Raw genomic sequence first — 18,441 nt, forward strand, 5'->3', positions numbered from 1 at the left:
TTTTTAAGAGTGTAGTTCAACAATTGTTCAGACTTTATAACTAGATTTAGCTCGACAATAGTACGTTTTATCAATTCTCAGGGGAAAAAAGCCGAGCTGATTAGAAAAATTGAGAGATTTTATCTTGGAATTTCAAAAATGATGTCAGAATTTTGAAATATAAATTGTATCTTATTTATTCTCATATGGCTCTTCAATGGCTCCATAGACTGCTACTTGAAAACCAACCAGATAAGCTCCGCCCACAAAAAAAAAAAACGTCATCACTGTTTGTGAACACTGAATTAGTCTATAGGTTATGGGAGGAAAGTTCATGTATTGTATTTATTTATTTGTTCACTGTCACTATTTAAAATTCCAAGTTTTCCATGACCATGTGAAACCCTGTCTCACCCGAGTTTTTTCCTGTTCAAATTGATTGCAACACTTCCGGAAGCCTCTGTTGAGTCCTACAGATGAGCGGTTGCGTCAGTGTGGTTTTTGACGTGGGTGCGTGTGGCTGAGATCGGCCCGTCTGTAACCCACTCGAGTGTGGGAGTACCTCGTTACCATGCAAACGTATTCATCTCACACACAGAGAGACTCAACCTTTTAAAGTCCTCTTGTGATTTACTAACATACTGCCTGCAGTAACCGTTCATATGTTTACATTGTCCAGAGAACTAATGATAATGATAAAGATGACCTGGTATTATAATAACAGAGAAATCAATGTCTTAGTTAATGACTACAAAGCAAATATTGAAGCTGGATACAGCACTTAACTTGAATAATCCTTGTTAACTCAAGTTTCCTATATACAGAAGGTGCTGCTTTGTGATTTGCGCAATGACTGACAGGCAGAAAGATTGGTTAAACGAAGAAAAAAAGGTATAATCAAAAAAAAGGTATAAATCTTCAAAGTCACTTAAAGTATAAAAGCTAAATGGTATGTTTTTGTACCTTTTTACCCCTAAATTGTACATAATATCTTATAAGGACATTTTAGTATTACATATTAGTACTTTTTGAAAGCCCAATGCTCAAGTGACAGTTTTGTACCTTTTTTTGCATGTGCAGGTGCAGGGTGCATGCAGAAACGGGTGGAAATTTTTCAGAACAGTTCAGTTAAATCTTTAATATCGTAGCATTAGTTTCTGAATGCCATTTTTACAGTAGTATAAGAAAATATTTTGGAAATAAGTATTTCATTATAGCAGTTTGAACTTTAAACTTGAACGCACTTAATGTATCAAAAGTGAAAGTGGAGACAGTAAAGATATTTATAATGTTAAATTATATTTCAAATAAATGCAGTTCTTTTGGAACTTTGTATTCAGAAAGCTCAATGCGAAAATTATCCTAAAATTAACATTTATCACAGTTGTCACAAAAATATTTGGCAGCAACTGTTTTCAACATTGATAATAATTATAAATGTTTCTTGAGCAGCAAATCAGCATATTACAATGATCTCTGAAGGATTGTGTGACACTGAAGACTGGAGTAATGATGCTGAAAATTCAGTTTTGCATTAGGAATTTGCATTTACACTATATTTATGAATTTGACAGGTGCTTTTATTCATTCAAGTTACTTTATATACATGTCGTTTAGTTCATGCATTCCAATTTATTTTTTAGAGTGTAGTTTATCATGTAACTGTTGGCTCATTGCTATTTTAACACATTGATATTTTTAATAGCAACTTGCCACAAATATTAGTGCATATATTGGCTATTATATTCGTAATAGGGTGTAATGTTATCACAAAGGTACGGTATGGTATGATAATACCTTGATATAAATTCCATAAAACTATTTTTATTGCGATATTTAAACTGTCAGCAATTTATACTAAACTTTTAAGCTTTTATTTTGATGGAAACTCCAGCTTCAGTGAGCTTACAAAATGTGTCTCTACTAAATCTAGGGAAATGCTGTAATAATCTGCCCATTAAAATGTTGGGAATTACTCTAATGTGAAAATAAAGCATAACTGGTGGCCGTTGCATTCTCAAATGTGCACTAAACTCACAGCACATGCAATAAATGTGTTCACTGCATTCACTATGAACAGAGCCAATCTGAGGGAAATGGAAAACACTGGAACACAAGTTTATTGCATGAACGAAGTGTGCACTTTGCTCTGAAATGCACAGTGAAAACAGATTTGATGAAAAGCCATCAAGTCTGTTTCATTGTGCTTTCGGTTTTAGTTCATTTGACAGACACTTCGCCAAAGCATAATGACCCAAAACACAACTTAATTTTATTTTTATATCGTCATGTGACCACAATGATGTTTTCATCATGATGTCAATTTTGCTATCGCGATACCACGATATCGATAATATCGTTACATCCCTAATACCTAAGGTTGTGCATTATGATTGGTCAATACAGTGCAGTGTTCCAACCATATAGCAACACCTCTATATATTCACAGTGTACTTTATTGCTTAACTTTACCACAGCTTTGAACATTGATTTTCTTGGAGCCAGAACTGTTTGTTTTATAAAGGACAATTTTAGACATGTTTAAATACTATAGTGTGGTGAAGCTAACACAGTTCTGAGATGCCCTGACCCACATTCTGCAGGCAGACTCTCCCTGAAGCCAAAACACAACTGAGATTATAAGAGTTAAATGGCAGTCAAGGCTGCTGAGAAACCAAGGGGCTGCTAAGACCTTTACTAGATGAGTCCACCGCTGGACTGTTGAAGAAATCAGTCAAGCAGAACAAAAAATGATTATGCAACTGTTCCCATTTTTAAAAGTTTAGTGCACTGAGTTTGGGCATTAAACATAAAAGTATGGCTTGAAGTTGTTTATGTAAATTGTTTGGTTTAAACTTTCCATATGCATTAGTGGTTTAATGAAGTGAAGTTTTTAGAATTCTGGTTTGGGTGGCCGTCAGCGCAAGCAGATTTCATTATAATAATAGTGCATAGAAATGATGCTTGAAGTTAAGGTCTGGATCAGGAAATGCTCATGTATTGCACATGCTTTACCACTATTTTACTAGTGCTTAGTGCTTACGTTTTAGTATCATTTTGGTAGTAAATAAACAGGTAAGATCCAACTTTTGTGAAATCCATGCAGTGCAGCTGTATAAGCTCTGCATTTCACAACCCAGGCCATTGGCAATATGGGCTTGAGGTGACTTTTCTGCAACACCAATATTATGTACCTACTGTACTTTTTAAATTGAAATTGTCAAGTGGGTTCAATGCATGGGTAAAATATGCATTCAATGCATGACCATGACATGTTTTACTATATTGGTTCCAACACATTCTCACTCATCAAGTCACATATTGACGCTTGGTCAGGACCCCATTGGCGTAACTTTTTGACACACAGTTTAGTGTCATTTTGTGATGTCTTTTTTCGTCTTGCAAAAGTTTGGGAGTATCTTTTTGATTGTGATTATGTGTGTGATATGTGATATGTTGATTGTGATATGTATTTTATATGTGACCCTGGACCACAAAACCAGTCTTAAGTAGCATGGGTATATTTGTAGCAATAGCCAAAAATACATTGTATGGGTCAAAATGATTTGTTTTTATGCCAAGAATCATTAGGATATTAAAGATTATGTTCCATTATTTACAACCATAAATATATCAAAACTTAATTTTTGATTAATATGCATTGCTAAGAACTTAATTTGGACAACTTTCAAGGTGATTTTCTCAAATTTTGGATTTTTTTTTTTGCACCCTCTGATTCCGGATTTTCAAATAGTTGTATCTCGGCTAAATATTGTCCTTTCCTAACAACAAGCTTTCCATACATCAAAGTAAAGCTTATTTGTTAAGCTTTCAGATTATGTATAAATCTCAATTTCAAAAAATGGACCCTTATGACTGGTTTTGTAGTCCAGGGTCACATTTGGAAACTGGATTTGAAATGAATAGGGATCAAGAAATCAATACTGATACAAATAACATAACAAATGACATTCAAATAAAGACATTCATTTTTATGATTGATCCTATTTGACATGCACAACACAGAGTGATGCTCACAGCACTGTTTAGATCCGGTTTGTGTTGAAGAGCCACTAACAAAGTCATTTATTCACATAATGTTCTTTTTCCTAAAATGTAAATGAGTGTGAATATTAACATCATCGTCATTGCCTAAAGGACTGAAGTCTGTCAAGTCTGCTATTTTATTCTGTTACTCCGTCTGTGAAGGCTTCTGTAAATGTGTAATGGTGCAACAAAAGTATTTAAAAGTGCGGAAGTTATGTAACTTACTGCACCTTTATGTCAAAACTAACATGCACACAGCTGATCACAGGCTATCTAGACCTGCTGTAGTTGTTCTATAGACACAGTCTATAGAGACTGCTCAAGTCTGATCTTCAGGTGCTGTGGATTACGATTGGATTTCCTGGAATTTGATTTCTTTCAGTTCTGTGTGAACTTCATGTTTAGTCCTAAACTCATGGGGTATACACTTCAGTCTCCACAGGGAGAAATGAAAGTGACATACCTTGTTTACCCATTAAAGGATGCTTAAAGGCGCGCACACACACACACACACACACACACACACACACACACACACACACACACACACAGTGCTTCAGTTTGCTCTAATTTTAGCACTGAACGCTGGCTTTTATAGACTTGCATTACATCATGTCTCCTTGATGTGTTTTCTTTTTTCTAAAAGTTTCCCTCTGTCTCTTTATTCTTCTGTGACATGGATAAATTGCAGGCTTATCAAGCTGTCTTAATAAGTGAAGAGAGGTGGAGAGACAGCGAGAGAAACAAGGCTGGAGAATGTAGAAAAACGAGCAGATGTTTCTTATAATGAGAGGACGAGTGTGAGCAGCAGACAGCTGTGCTGTTCTTACCCTCCCACAAACAAACGCTTCATCTTCACGCTACCACAAAACTGACCTTCACTACAGCTACACTTTGACTAAATAATAGCTGTTTTCTATATGAATATATTGAAAAGTGTAATTTATTCCTGTGATCAAAGTTGAATTTTCAGCATCGTTACTTCAGCCTTCAGAAATCATTCTAATATACTGATTTGACAAACATTTCTGATTATTATCAATGTGGAAAACACTTGTGCTGCTTTATTTTTGGTGGAAACCTTCATACTTTTGTTCTTTAATGAATAGAGTACTTATCGAAAATTTATTTTGTAACACAAATTAATTTACTGTCACTTTTGCTAAGCCATCAAAGCAAACATTTATTTATATAGCACTTTTCCAAACATGTAAATGCAGTTCAAAGTGCTTTTACAAGCAAGAACGAATCAAAAACTAAAACAATAGTATACAACAAGTACGAAATTGAAATAAACCCATTAAAATGCTAAGACTTGAAAAAGATTTAAGGAAAGCCATTTTGGTCAATTTAATGCATTCTATTCTGATTTAAAGTATTAATTTCTTTAAAAAATGTGGTCCAGGTATTTTAGCAAATTTTGTCGGATTAAAAATCACCAGCTGATATTAATTCCTCTGAGAAATACTGGTTTAGGGACGAATTCTCACTAATAACCAGTTGCTTATTACCATGGATATTTAATAGTGAGAATTGGTCCCAAACCAAAGAGTGACTGAAACATTTATTAAATATAGCTGCAAGCAGCAATTACGGGGCCAAGCACAAAATGGAAAATGAAGAGCTAAGCATGGCATGAAACACCAGACCAACTGCAACAATGAGTAAAAGGAAGCCATTTTAAGACGATTTTAGTCAAGATGACAAAAAAATAATATAGAACTGTTAGTAATGATTTAATGTCTTAGCAATTTTGACTAACAGGTGGTGCTGTTATCAAATCGATGTGGTGTGTTTAGTGTGAGGAGACAAAGGCACACACAAAGTTTAGTGTCATTATGTCAAAGCTTTGCAGAGATAAAGCCTCAGGGTCATTTTGGCATCACGCCTAAAATTTGTAGCAGTGCTGTATGGAAACGGTTTTATCTATCATCATGAAATTTATAACTTTCTGTCAGCACAGTCTGAAGATGATCTGACTTGAAAATCGGAAGAATGGTCTAGGAAATCAATATTGCGGACAGGAAGTTTGGCCAACAATGGTATAATTGCTATGTTGTCGGCATGACCCAAGGAATATTATGAGACCATTTTCATTACAATAGGCTAAAGCAGTCAACAGTTATTAGCTTTTTTGGACATTTCATAATTATTGGTTAATAAATGGTTCATTACTCTTGACCAATAGGTGGCGCTGTTACCAAATTGATGTGGTGTAATCAGTGTGTGAGGTGATAATGCCACATACAAAATTTGGTGTAAATATCTAAAAGTTTTGCAGTAATACAGCCTCAGATGCACTTTGGCATTTCCCAGCAAATTCGTTGATGCGTTAAACAAAAAAGTTTAATATATCCACTTAAAATCCATAACTTTTTGTCAGCATGGTCTGAAGATGATCAGAGTAAAACAACAGTCTAGGAGGAATTCGAAAAAGTATGTTTTGGCATAATTGGTATCAATGTTCTTAGCATGACCCAAGGAATATTTTGAGATCACTTTTATTACAATAAACCATTTTCATCAGAAGTTATTAGCATTTTTCAAAAATTCTTTATAACTATTGACCCCAAAAGCGCTGCCACCAAACATTTTGAGAACTGTCAGGGCATGGTGCCGAAGACAAATACTGAGTTTCGTAACGATACGTCAATGCGTTCATAAAATATAGCATTTTGGCTGATGCCCAAAATGGCTCACATGGGATAATTAGACATGGGAATTGCTGACTTTTGGATATGGTTTGACTTGGCATCAAACGAGACCAGTTTCAAGATTTTTGTCCAAACCATTGAGAAGTTATAAACAAAGATAGCCATTTTTCATATCTCCTGACCACTAGGTGGCACCTTGCAGAAACACAGCAGGTTGCCTCAGGTCATGCTTATTATAACACACACCAAGTTTGGTCTCAATACGCCAAATTATTGCGGAGATAAAGCCTCACATCCATTTTTGCATGCTTTTCGTAGAATTTGTTTGTGCGTTATTCAAGAACGGTTTGACGAATCAACTTGAATTTCTTAACTTTTTGCCAGCATGATCTGAAGATGATCTGAGCCAATTTTGGAGAAAATCAGACAAACCGTCTAGGACGAGTTTGAAAAAGTAGGTTTTTCAAACAATTAAAAATAGAAAAAAACTAAACCTTGCGATTTTTGAAATTTGGTGTCCATTCGACTCGGCATGAGCCAAAGATTCAGAGGAAGAAAGAATTTGAGTTTGGTGCCTTACGGTTTTAAAAGTTATTAACATAAACATGAGTGAAACTTTAGACAAGTGGTGGCACTAGAGAGTTTGATAAAATCATCATAACACACAGTCTTTTGGGACTTAATCACAGGTAGTTTGCTTCTGCATCAATAAATCTTTTGAAAAATACCAATAGTAATGATATTTAATCACTGTTGGATTATGTTTTGCATCATGAGAGACAGATGTGTCTGCTGCGTGAGGCCGTGTCAGTGTGTTAATGAGTGAATATGCGCTCGTTCTCCCTGTAGCAAGATAGAAATACTCTGGTTACGTAACCCTGTGGAAATCCTTGTCTGCTACATCTTTGTTAACATCATTGTCGTCATCGTCATCTTCTTAAAAGGCGTGTTTGAATAGAGCGCTTGGTGGAGGAACAGACAGAAAAAGCGGATTGAAACGAGAAGGAGAGAAGAAACGGTGTGAGAGCAGGAGGCTGATTTCATGCTTTAGCTACAGAGCATCTTCTCATGCTAATCAACAGACTACTGCGGCACAACAAATCACCAGAAACCAGAGATCCAACCAGGACTATGAGGGGGAATAAGGTGCAGAGAAACCCAATGAAAAACAGAGCAGAGCTAATGAGAAAGAGAGAGAGGAGAGCACAACATTACCGCCCACTCACTGAGATTCAATCCAGCTTCTCACTTACCCGTCATCCTCTCTTAAAGAGACAGTTCACACAAAAATTAAAAGGCTGTCATCATTAACTCACCCTCATGACTTTCTTTCTACTGCTGAACACAGAAGAAGATATTTTGAAGAACGTTGACGATAGCCATTGACTTCTATAGTGTGAAAAAAATGCAATGAAAGTCCAACCGCCAACTCTTTTATTTACCAAGATTCTTTAAAATATCTTCTTTTGTGTATTAAAAAGAACATTAAAGTCATAGAAACGCACAGCAGATTTTGTGAAGCAAGTGAGGCAGGTTTAAAAGCAGAAACATGAAGGTAATATTTTATTAATGGACTTACATGAATTCTTGAGTAAAAGTGTTCTTTGAGCATGGCTTTTCCAGGTGGATGAATGTCTGGATATGTGTTACCAACAGAATTCCTGTGGGTGGTGTTTGCACCATGTCAGCCATGCTTTACAGATTCTTACGTCATGCATGGAAGTTACCAAGTTGACTCTTTTAGCTTAAGTAAATTTTATTTTATCTAAGCAATCTTATATAATTTTTCAGTAGCCTTTTGAAACGTGATAGTTTTGAATGTTTTATCCATTGATCTGGTAGGAATTCCAGTGTAGGTGTATTTACTGTAATCGTGATTCCCATTGGTTTACACACGTTGAGACATATGCATGTGCTATGAATTACTGGCCATAAGTGCAAAATATTGAAATTCTGAAGACATTTAGAGACCAAAATGGTAAAATTAGCATTTTCAGACAATGTCATATTAATCATTTAGTGTATTTTGAACTTAAACAGTTCTTCCCTTATGAGAAACAAGTGTGCTTATTTGTATTGGAAGTGCTTTTGCTATGCACTTAATATCTTAAAAGTATATATAGAGAGAGAAAAAACTGTAGTTGCAGATAATTTAATATTAACCTGTTTAATCCCAAATTTTTCCTAGACGTGAAAATACCCAAATCATGTGTCATTAGTAACCCTTTGAAATAATAATATTTTTTTTGGAAAAGTGTTTAGAAAAATTGTGTTTTAAAATCGGGTGGGATAATGTATAAACTGAATTAACATATTTCTCCAGTCGTAAAAATTATTATATATCTTAGCCCAGCAAACTGTTTGATCACATTCTAAGGTACTACAATGCATAAACCCTTATGCAGCATTGATAGGAATACTGAGATCATCAACGCATTTCAAAATTTTTATTTTATTGTAACACACATCATCAGATTTTTATATTAGTGCTACCAGTATTGCAACATCAATATTGTAACTATTTGTAACATTTGAACTTTTGATTTAGTGCAATATTTTGTCATTGCAACATTTTAAGTGCAGTCTTCATTAACTAGATAAAAGATACTAGATAAATTTATATATGCTGTCTGAATAATTTTTGGTTTGACTGTATTTTAAAAGTACTAAATTGCAACTTCAACATAAATGTGTAATTGTAAAAATATTTAAATGCATAACATAAGTTTCAAAAGGAAATTAAATTACAGTTTATTTTAGTTCATTATGCATATTGTCAGTACATTCATCAGTACACTCTTAAAAATAAAGGTGCTTCATGATGCCATAAAAGAACCTTTGGTTCCATAAAGAACCCTAAACATCTGAAGAACCTTTCTGTTTCACAAAAGTTCTTTGTGGATAAAGATGTACGGAAGGCCTGCTTCAGTGAGTCAAAATCACTCTGAAGTTCAAATAATTGCATATAAATAAATACAGATTTAAACCATAATACATTATTATTTAATTGCAAATGGCATGCATTCACAGTAAGTGTCCAAAAACAACACAAATATATTCTTTTTAAAATCTATTATTTTCAAGTACTTTTTAAAAATGTATGCTGAAGTCTACTTGTTTTTCAATATGGTAAAAAATTCAGTGTTTGAATTTGGCAACATTTAATAGTGTGTTAAGTCACCTCTTGGTGTCCACTGTAACCTCAGTTCCTGAAGCAAATTCAGATGAGAACTACTGACATAGAAATTAGGTTAAAACTACTCTGACACCTCAGTGCTCATCACTGTAATCTCACTCACTTTCCATTCCACCTCTGTAATCTAGGGTTTTACTTTTAGGTTATAAGTGATTTCATGCCCTGCTAATACACTAATGCACTGCTTCACACATTTCACCATGATTTCTGACCTATCATAATGAAAATATTGTTGGATATAGTAAGCTTAAAAATATTTACCCATTGATTTCAAATAAGCTGAAGTAGTATTTCTGATAGAGTAGGACATGATTTTACATGTTTGGGGATTTTATCTCCCTTCTAAGCAATTCTCATTTTTTTTGCCCATTTTGTAATTTGCACAAGAGCGCTGCAAATGACATTACGGCTAATAAAACAAGAATGGTTTTGAATTAAGAATTTGTTCCCATGACTTATTAATCTGTTTCCTCATTTTAGTTAAATCATGGCCGTGATTTAACTATATTAACAATTTCTTCAGTTTAAAATCATTGCCACGATTAAGATAGAATGAATAAATGAACAAATGAATAAAATGTGGACACAAATCAACTTTGGATGGCCTGAGTAAATATTTAGCAAATTTTCATTTTTGGGTAAACAGTTCATTTCTGTCTGTCTACTTCTTTTCTTTCTTTCTTTTTTTTGTGTGTGTCATGTACTGAAATACTATCTGTTCATCTTTTTAGATTTCAGTCATAAATCTGGTGCGAATCTTTGAATATTTTATTTGAAAATTCATTACATTGCTGTGTTTACCACTGTGAAAATGCACAATTTTAAAGTACAGAAATAATATACTTAAGAATAATATACTGAAACACTTAATGGTTTATTTACGATAAATTGAAAATGTTTTATAGCTAAAATGTAGTACTTTTTAACTCACCTAAGTAGGACTTAAGTACGTTTATATATACATTTTATAATACTTTTAATGTCATTATGTATGTTGTGTATTATTACACATTTGCACCGATGAATTTAGTACATTTAGGCCTATATATTAATTTGAAATGTAATATCAAATTAGTTAAAATTACTGAACATTGTTAAATGTGTAGCGTGCTGGACGGACGAGACACGATACACAATAAACACTAATTTTAATATAATCTTCAGATCAACAGGCAGGAACATCCACACACGTAAACTTCAACAACGAATAAAGACCGACGGTGTAATGAACTCAAAGACAGACTTATAAAGACAAACTAATCATTAAACACAGGTGACGGGGATCAGGACAAACGAGGGCAAAACCAAAGCAGACAGATCGACGGGGGGAGACAAAGGGAGAAACCAAGTAGACAAACAGACAGAACTGTGACAAACATGTGCTTATCACATCAAAATGAGCTTCTTTAGAGCACAAGATTGTTAAAACACTATTTAAAATGTCTCTTAATTTTTAAAAGCACACTATTGGAATGTCTCTTTAAGTACAATTAAGCGGCCTTTTATTTATTTATTTAATGCTATATTATCTGCAAGTACAGATTAATATATAGATTGATGCAGGGAACAACAGGGCTAAAGGCACACCATAAGAAAAAAAAAGTGGTTTATTTAGTTTAAAAATCGTATAAATGAGGTGGCAAGCATGGGACAAAAGGCACACACTATTGATACAAATGTTTTTTTTTAACAATGTCTAAGTTAAAACTTGTTCAAAATAATCACTTTAGCAAAGTTTGTACTATTTTCTGCTTATGTTGATATATAAAAGATATATTTTGTTCAGTATATATACTGTCATTAAAATATGTTAAGATCAAAATATATATTTAAAATACAAACACAAAATAATTTTAGAAAATAAAGATTCTGAAAGCATTGTCAGAGACCCCACAGTAATTTAATATAGATTTACAGTAGTAATAACAAATTATATTTTATTTTATTATATGATATGATTAATAGCATGTTTTAAAAATGATAGTTTCATTCTAAACATGGTGATCATCTCATGTCAACAAATGGAAAAGTAAGGCATCTATGAATTATCATGTTAATTATTGTGGCTTTTAGCCCCAACAGCAGGAGTGCTTTTTACCCCAAATACCATACTTTTAAATATTCCTTCGCTATTTAAAAACCGTTGCTTTAATTATCTCAAACAAAACTGAAAATCATTTAGAAGACTACTTTAGAATGTTTAAAAACATCAAATATTAGATTAAGTAAGCACAGAATCAACTTTGCGCTGCTGCCAACAATCGCATCAAGGATCAGACAAATTTGCACGTGCATCTTGAAAAGCAAATGTTTTAGAAAGCACCACTTTTTTCTGCCATCAAATGATTTAAAGGAAAATAAAATCAAAGAGCCATTTTATCTTGGGGCACCTTTAGACCCATTGTACCCTCAATACAATACATTCTTCTACTTCTTTTACACAAGGGTAATGTGCAATTCACACACTTGTCTTTGGTATACGAAGGATGTATATGTGTATTGGATTGGACAGCCATAAATATATGTTGGGTTTACATGTTTTATGGGGACATTCCATAGGCATAATGGTTTTCATACTGTACAAACCGTATTTTCTATGGCCCTACACCTAAACCTAGCCCTCACAGGAGATTGTGCACACTTTTACTTCCTCAAAACTTAGGGGTGATATTTGACAATGATTTAAAGTTTGATAAACAAATTAACGCAGTTGTTAAAAACAGTTTTTATCATCTTAGATCTATCGTGAAGTTGAAATCATTTTTATCGCCTAAAGACTTGGAGACTGTGATTCGTGCATTTGTTACGTCTAGGCTCGATTATTGTAACTCACTTTATCTTGGTGTGTCTTGATCTACTTTATCTCGTCTGCAACTGGTACAGAATGCCGCTGCCAGGTTCCTTACCCGAAATAGGAAGAGGGATCATATATCACCGATTCTTGCTTCTTTACACTGGCTGCCAGTTGAATATCGCATTAAATTTAAGGTGTTGCTGTTTGTTTACAAAGGATTACATGGTCAAGCTCCTGAATTTATTACAGATCTCCTCCTCCCTAGAAACTGTGGTAGAGCATTACGGTTATCCGATAGTAGGTTGCTTTTCGTGCCTCGATCAAGTCTGAAATTAAAAGGTGATTGTGCCTTCTCGATTGCTGCCCCTAGATTGTGGAACGATTTACCAGCATATATGTGACCCTGGACCACAAAACCAGTCTTAAGTCGCTGGGGTATATTTGTAGCAATAGCCAAAAATACATAGTATGGGTCAAAATTTTTTATTTTTATTTTATGCCAAAAATCATTAGGAAATTAAGTAAAGATCATGTTCCATGAAGATTTTTTTTTGTAAAATTCCTACTATAAATATATCAAAATCAAATGTTTGATTAGTAATATGCATTGTTAAGAACTTAATTTGGACAACTTTAAAGGTGATTTTCTCAGTATTTTGATTTTTTTTGCACCCTCAGATTCCAGATTTTCAAATAGATGTCTCTTGGCCAAATATTGTCCTATCCTAACAAACCATATACCAATAGAAAGCTTATTTATTGAGCTTTCATGTGATCTATACATCTCAGTTTTGTAAAATTTTACCTTATGACTGGTTTTGTGGTCCAGGGTCACATATTAGGTTGTCTTCAGATATTGTAAGCTTCAAATCTCATTTTAAGACATATTTTTATTCTTTAGCCTTTTAATTTGTTTTTGTGTAAGTATATGTCACAGTCTGGCTGGGTTGAGGAGTGGAGATGGAGGAGGAGAACCGGAGTAAATGAATGAATGAATGAATGAAGTTTATTAAAATAAAAACTGCAAAATGAACAAAACCGGGAGCAGGAACATCAACATTGACCGACAAACGGGGTGTGCAAACCCAGACTCTTAAATACACTGAAACAGGGGCGTGGTCACAAACAAGATAACAGGATAACGAGGGGGAAATACAAATATGGGCAAGAACAAACCAACTGAACATGAACCAAAAGGGGGAGACAAGGACTAAACCAAAATGACTATGAAACATAAGGGGAGAAAACACTGGGAGAACAGAACAGAACAAGACATAATCCTGACATATAAGTGTATGCATGTGTGTAATTTTTGCATTGAAATTGTTGAATATTGTTTTGTGAAGTTACGTTTGAATTGTACAGCACTTTTCGCTGTTGTAAACGTGCTTTAGAAATAAAATTGCCTTGCCTTGCCTTGCCTCAATAAAACTCATTGTGCATGATTTATAAGCCTGTTTCGTCATGGGGACCTAAGAAATGTCCTTGTGGGGACATTTGGTCCCCATAACGTGATGAATACCAGGTGCACACACACACACACACACACACACACACACACACACACACACACACACACACACACACACACGTTCTTCCTGTGGCTGCTCATCTCTCTCAGATGTGTCTCTCCTTGGGCAGTGGAAGCCATGGGGCAGTGAGCACTTGAATGAGTTTCTGTCGGCGTGTGTAGTTGAGTGTGTGCTAATGTGATCATGTGGGCGGCTGCAGCACCCTGTAATAAAAGGCAGTAGTTTGGTACTGAGCTGGAGGCAGTACTGCTTGTTTGTGTGTGTGTGTGTGTGTGTGTGTGTGTGTGTGTGTGTGTGTGTGTGTGTGTGTGTGTGTGTGTGTGTGTGTGTGTGTGTGTGTGTGTGTGTGTGTGTGTGTGTGTGTGCCTCTAATCACATTTATTGGAAAGCAATAGAGGTGCTAGCAGATGTTACAGCTTTAAATTGCTTGTAGTGTGTGTGTGAGTTGTAATAGAGGGTTGTGCAAGTTGTAGTACAGCTTATCAGTTGATGTATGTGCTGTTTGCTACCGCATTATTTCAATGGAAAGACCTGCAAAACTGTTGAGTCTTCTAGAAATCTTGGCTGTTTTAAAAGAAATACCGGTTTACTGCTTATATATACAATAACCATTCAAACGTTTGGGCCAGTAAGATTTTTATTTTATTATTTTATTTGGCAAGGATGCATTCATTTTTATTAAAAAGTGACATTTATAATGTTAAAAAAGATTATGTTTCAAATAATGTATCACAGTTTTAACACAAATATTGGGGAGCACAACATGTCAACATTGATAATAATGAGTAATGTTTCTTGAGCAGCAAATCTGCATATTAGAATGATTTCTGAAGGATCATATGACACTGAAGACTGCATGAATGATGCTGAAAATTCAGCTTTGATCACAGGAATGAACTATGTTTTAACATATATTGATTTGTTTAACATATATTGAAATGAAAATTCTTTGCAAGCCGAAGTTAAAATTACACACTGGGCCTGAAGGTTGATTACTGAACATGGTTTTTCGTGTTTTTCCGCCATGCATTTTGCCAATTTATTTCACTATTGCATAAATCAAATAGCCAATATTTGCTTTTTACAGTTTTGTCTTGCTTTTCAAAGATAAAAAATTACGATTACAAAACAACAATTTAAAAATATTGATTTAACACTGAACATTTTATAACATTTTAGTAGAAATTGTAGCTTACCAACAAACCACAATTGAACTTAAAATGAATAAGTTAGTAAAATAATATTATTTGGCCATTTTTAAGACCCCCTTCTTGAATCAGGCATGTGTTTTCAATGTACAAATAAATACAGCCTTGCTGAGAAAATTAGAATGTTATAATAAATGTATTAATAGAGCTGTTGTTATGATTGTTATCATTATTTTTGTCTTACTTTTTTATTTTATTTTACAGAACAACAGTAAAATAATAATACTAACATTTATGAATGTTGACTTTTATTTTGGGTGGAAACCCGCAAGAAAACCTCAGTAGCAGCAGATTTATGAATGATTCTCATCTTTGGACTTTGAACCCCGGCTAATTCGCTGGTGCAGCGCTGAAAGAATAAATACAATTGGTGCGTGTATTAGACAACATAACATTCTGTAGTTTATTTACTAATGGTTTAAGGCCATTTGGAGATTTCAGTCACCGAAAGAGCTTTCTGCTATTTTCAGCCGAATAATTTCAGTTGCCAAACATTCGGTGCATCCCTATTGATTTGTACTGTGTTTTTGATCAAATGAATGCAGCCTTGGTGAGCAAAAGAGACTTACCAAGCCCAAACTTTTGAACACTACTATAGTAGGCCATCAAGATATTCAGCATGCATACCGAAAAATTGCTTACTGTGCACAGTGTGCATACTGCGTCCAGCAAATTAGGTCCAAGTAGTAGCGTTGTGTATTCCAGACATAGTCATTATGTGTAATAAGCACTGCGCTGAACATTCCCTCTCTCTTTCCTCCTGCAGGCGAACTCTCCACCGGTAGTGGTAAATACAGACACGCTGGATGGCTCACCTTATGTAAGTATTGTGCATATTTTAGTCTTTGCATCTAGAAATAATTAGTGGTGCAGACAGGAATGATAGCTCAAACCAAGAATACCCTGACAATGATAGTAATAATGCCCTGGCAGACACCTACAGTGCCCTTGTTGGAGCTCACAGCACCCTGGCAATCACATATCAAGTTCTGGGTTATGGGTTGGTGTGATTTTGCCACATTTTCTTAATCCTGAAACAGCATTTCTATCCAAAAACATATTCATAACTCACTAAATTGAACTTTAACCATAACTTACCCATTAACAGGTGAATAAGAATGGTGTAGAAGTCAACTGACACAAGTTTTGAACAGTAAAACAACATTTATATTTTCTACAGAAAATGTAAAAGCCTATTTATGCATCATAATGGCTGTTGTGGTCTCTATAAGGTGAAACGGACCACTTGCAGGAAAATAAATGCAATGCTCAATATAGAAATTGTAGGAATTCATTTAAAAATGCCAGTCGGGTTTGATAGCGGTATCACCTGTTTTTATTAGCTGGATCAGCCTAAAAAATACATTTTTAGCATGAAAGGAAAAACATTTATGATTCAGTTGTTGTTTTACTCCTGATTAAAAACTGCATGTCTGTTATATAATACATGTCTTGAGCTGACGTCTTAATGGTTTTGACTCTGTTCTTGTCTTGTAGGTCAATGGAGCAGAAGGAGAGATTGAATATGAAGAGATTACGTTGGAAAGGGTAAGTACAAACAAGTACAGTCATGTATCATAGCATTATCTTTTTTAACAGAGGTCATTCTATGTAATGGGTGCCTTATCTGCTTTGACAAATGATATATATTTTTAATTTTTTTACATAATTACATTTTAGTACGATTTGTACGATTTTAAATAACCCTTGTGAAAAAGAAGCATACTTATTAAATTAAATGTGCATTTGTTGTGTACTTCAAATCTTAAAAGTGCATTTTTTAAAATTAGAATATAATATAGATATAGAAAAAGGCCACTTAAGTGTGCTTAAAAAGAGACACTTTCATGACTTTTTAAAACACTTAAGTGCAAATGTAATCAAATTAAAAGACTTTTTGTTTTACTGGCTCCATTTTAAATAATTGTTTTGTCATGATTAAAAGAAGTATATTATGTAATATACTTTAAATGTAATAAATTACAACTCTATCCAAATCATAATTACATAATTACGTTACATAATTACACATACAGTCAAACCAAAAAATATTCAAACACCAGATATAATTTTTTTATATTTTTTTACCAGTGGGTGCAGGACACTATAGTTTATTTATGCAAGTGAAGATAGCAAAATAAAGAAAACTTTATACCCATAAATAGTATAATGGGTATAAAGTTGTATATTGTACAAATTTGAGACCAAATAATAGATTTGACACTTTGACCTGATTGTTTTGTTACATAGTTTTCTATCAAAGTTATCTAACATTATCAAGATGAATTTGAGTTCTTGTCATATTGTATTACCGTTTTCTAAACTATAGCAAATAAACTGTGATAATGTGAGAAAAGTTGAAGGTGTTTAAATAAATTTTGGCTTCACTGCATATATAAATGCTATACAAGTTTCAATAGAAATTATATCAAAGAAGTTTACCATAAATGCCTGTCGGTGCATTCAGAAGTACACTTTAACAAAGACAATGGAAGTACTTATAAAATCACACATAAAAATATACTTAAGCAGATTCAAAAAAGCACTCCAAAGGTTCATTAATGGCATTTAATATCATTTAATTACATTTTCATTGAACTGCAATTAACATGCAATTAAGTGCCTGAAAACATTGCATTTAGTTTGCACTTACATATATTTATTAATCACTTCCAGAACAAAAAAAAAAAATAAAAATACAGATAATTTACTCACCCCTTTGTCATCCAAGATTTTCATGTCTTTCTTCATTTGTAAAGAAATTGTGTTTCAGGAACATTTCAGGGTTTCTCTCCATATAGTGGACTTCTATGGTGCCCCTGAGTTTGAACTTCTAAAATTCAGTTTAAATGCAGCTTCAAAGAGCTCTAAACAATCCCAGCTGAGGAAGAAGGGTTTTATCTAGTGAAATGAAACACTGGGTCGGTATTTCTGCAGTGATGTAGGATTTTGAAGTTGGACAAGAAAATGAGATGGGAGTTTGACATACCCTAACTGTACTAAACCGAAATACACAGAGGACGCAGAGCTA

At 34.0% G+C, this 18,441-nt stretch overlaps 1 protein-coding gene across 2 annotated transcripts in view; it reads left to right on the forward strand.

Annotated features, from left to right (window-relative positions):
* The window catches only part of LOC141334322 (disks large homolog 4-like), a 71,378-nt gene that overhangs the window by 11,118 nt on the left and 41,819 nt on the right, over window positions 1-18,441 (forward strand). For both annotated transcript variants that reach the window (XM_073839375.1, XM_073839376.1), the window contains exons 2-3: window positions 16,177-16,230; window positions 16,908-16,958. In XM_073839375.1, the coding sequence (XP_073695476.1) occupies window positions 16,177-16,230; window positions 16,908-16,958 (105 nt within the window). The remainder of the gene's footprint in view (window positions 1-16,176; window positions 16,231-16,907; window positions 16,959-18,441) is intronic.

This window comes from Garra rufa, chromosome 5 (genome assembly GCF_049309525.1).
Source record: "Garra rufa chromosome 5, GarRuf1.0, whole genome shotgun sequence".
Taxonomy (NCBI): Eukaryota; Metazoa; Chordata; class Actinopteri; order Cypriniformes; family Cyprinidae; genus Garra; species Garra rufa.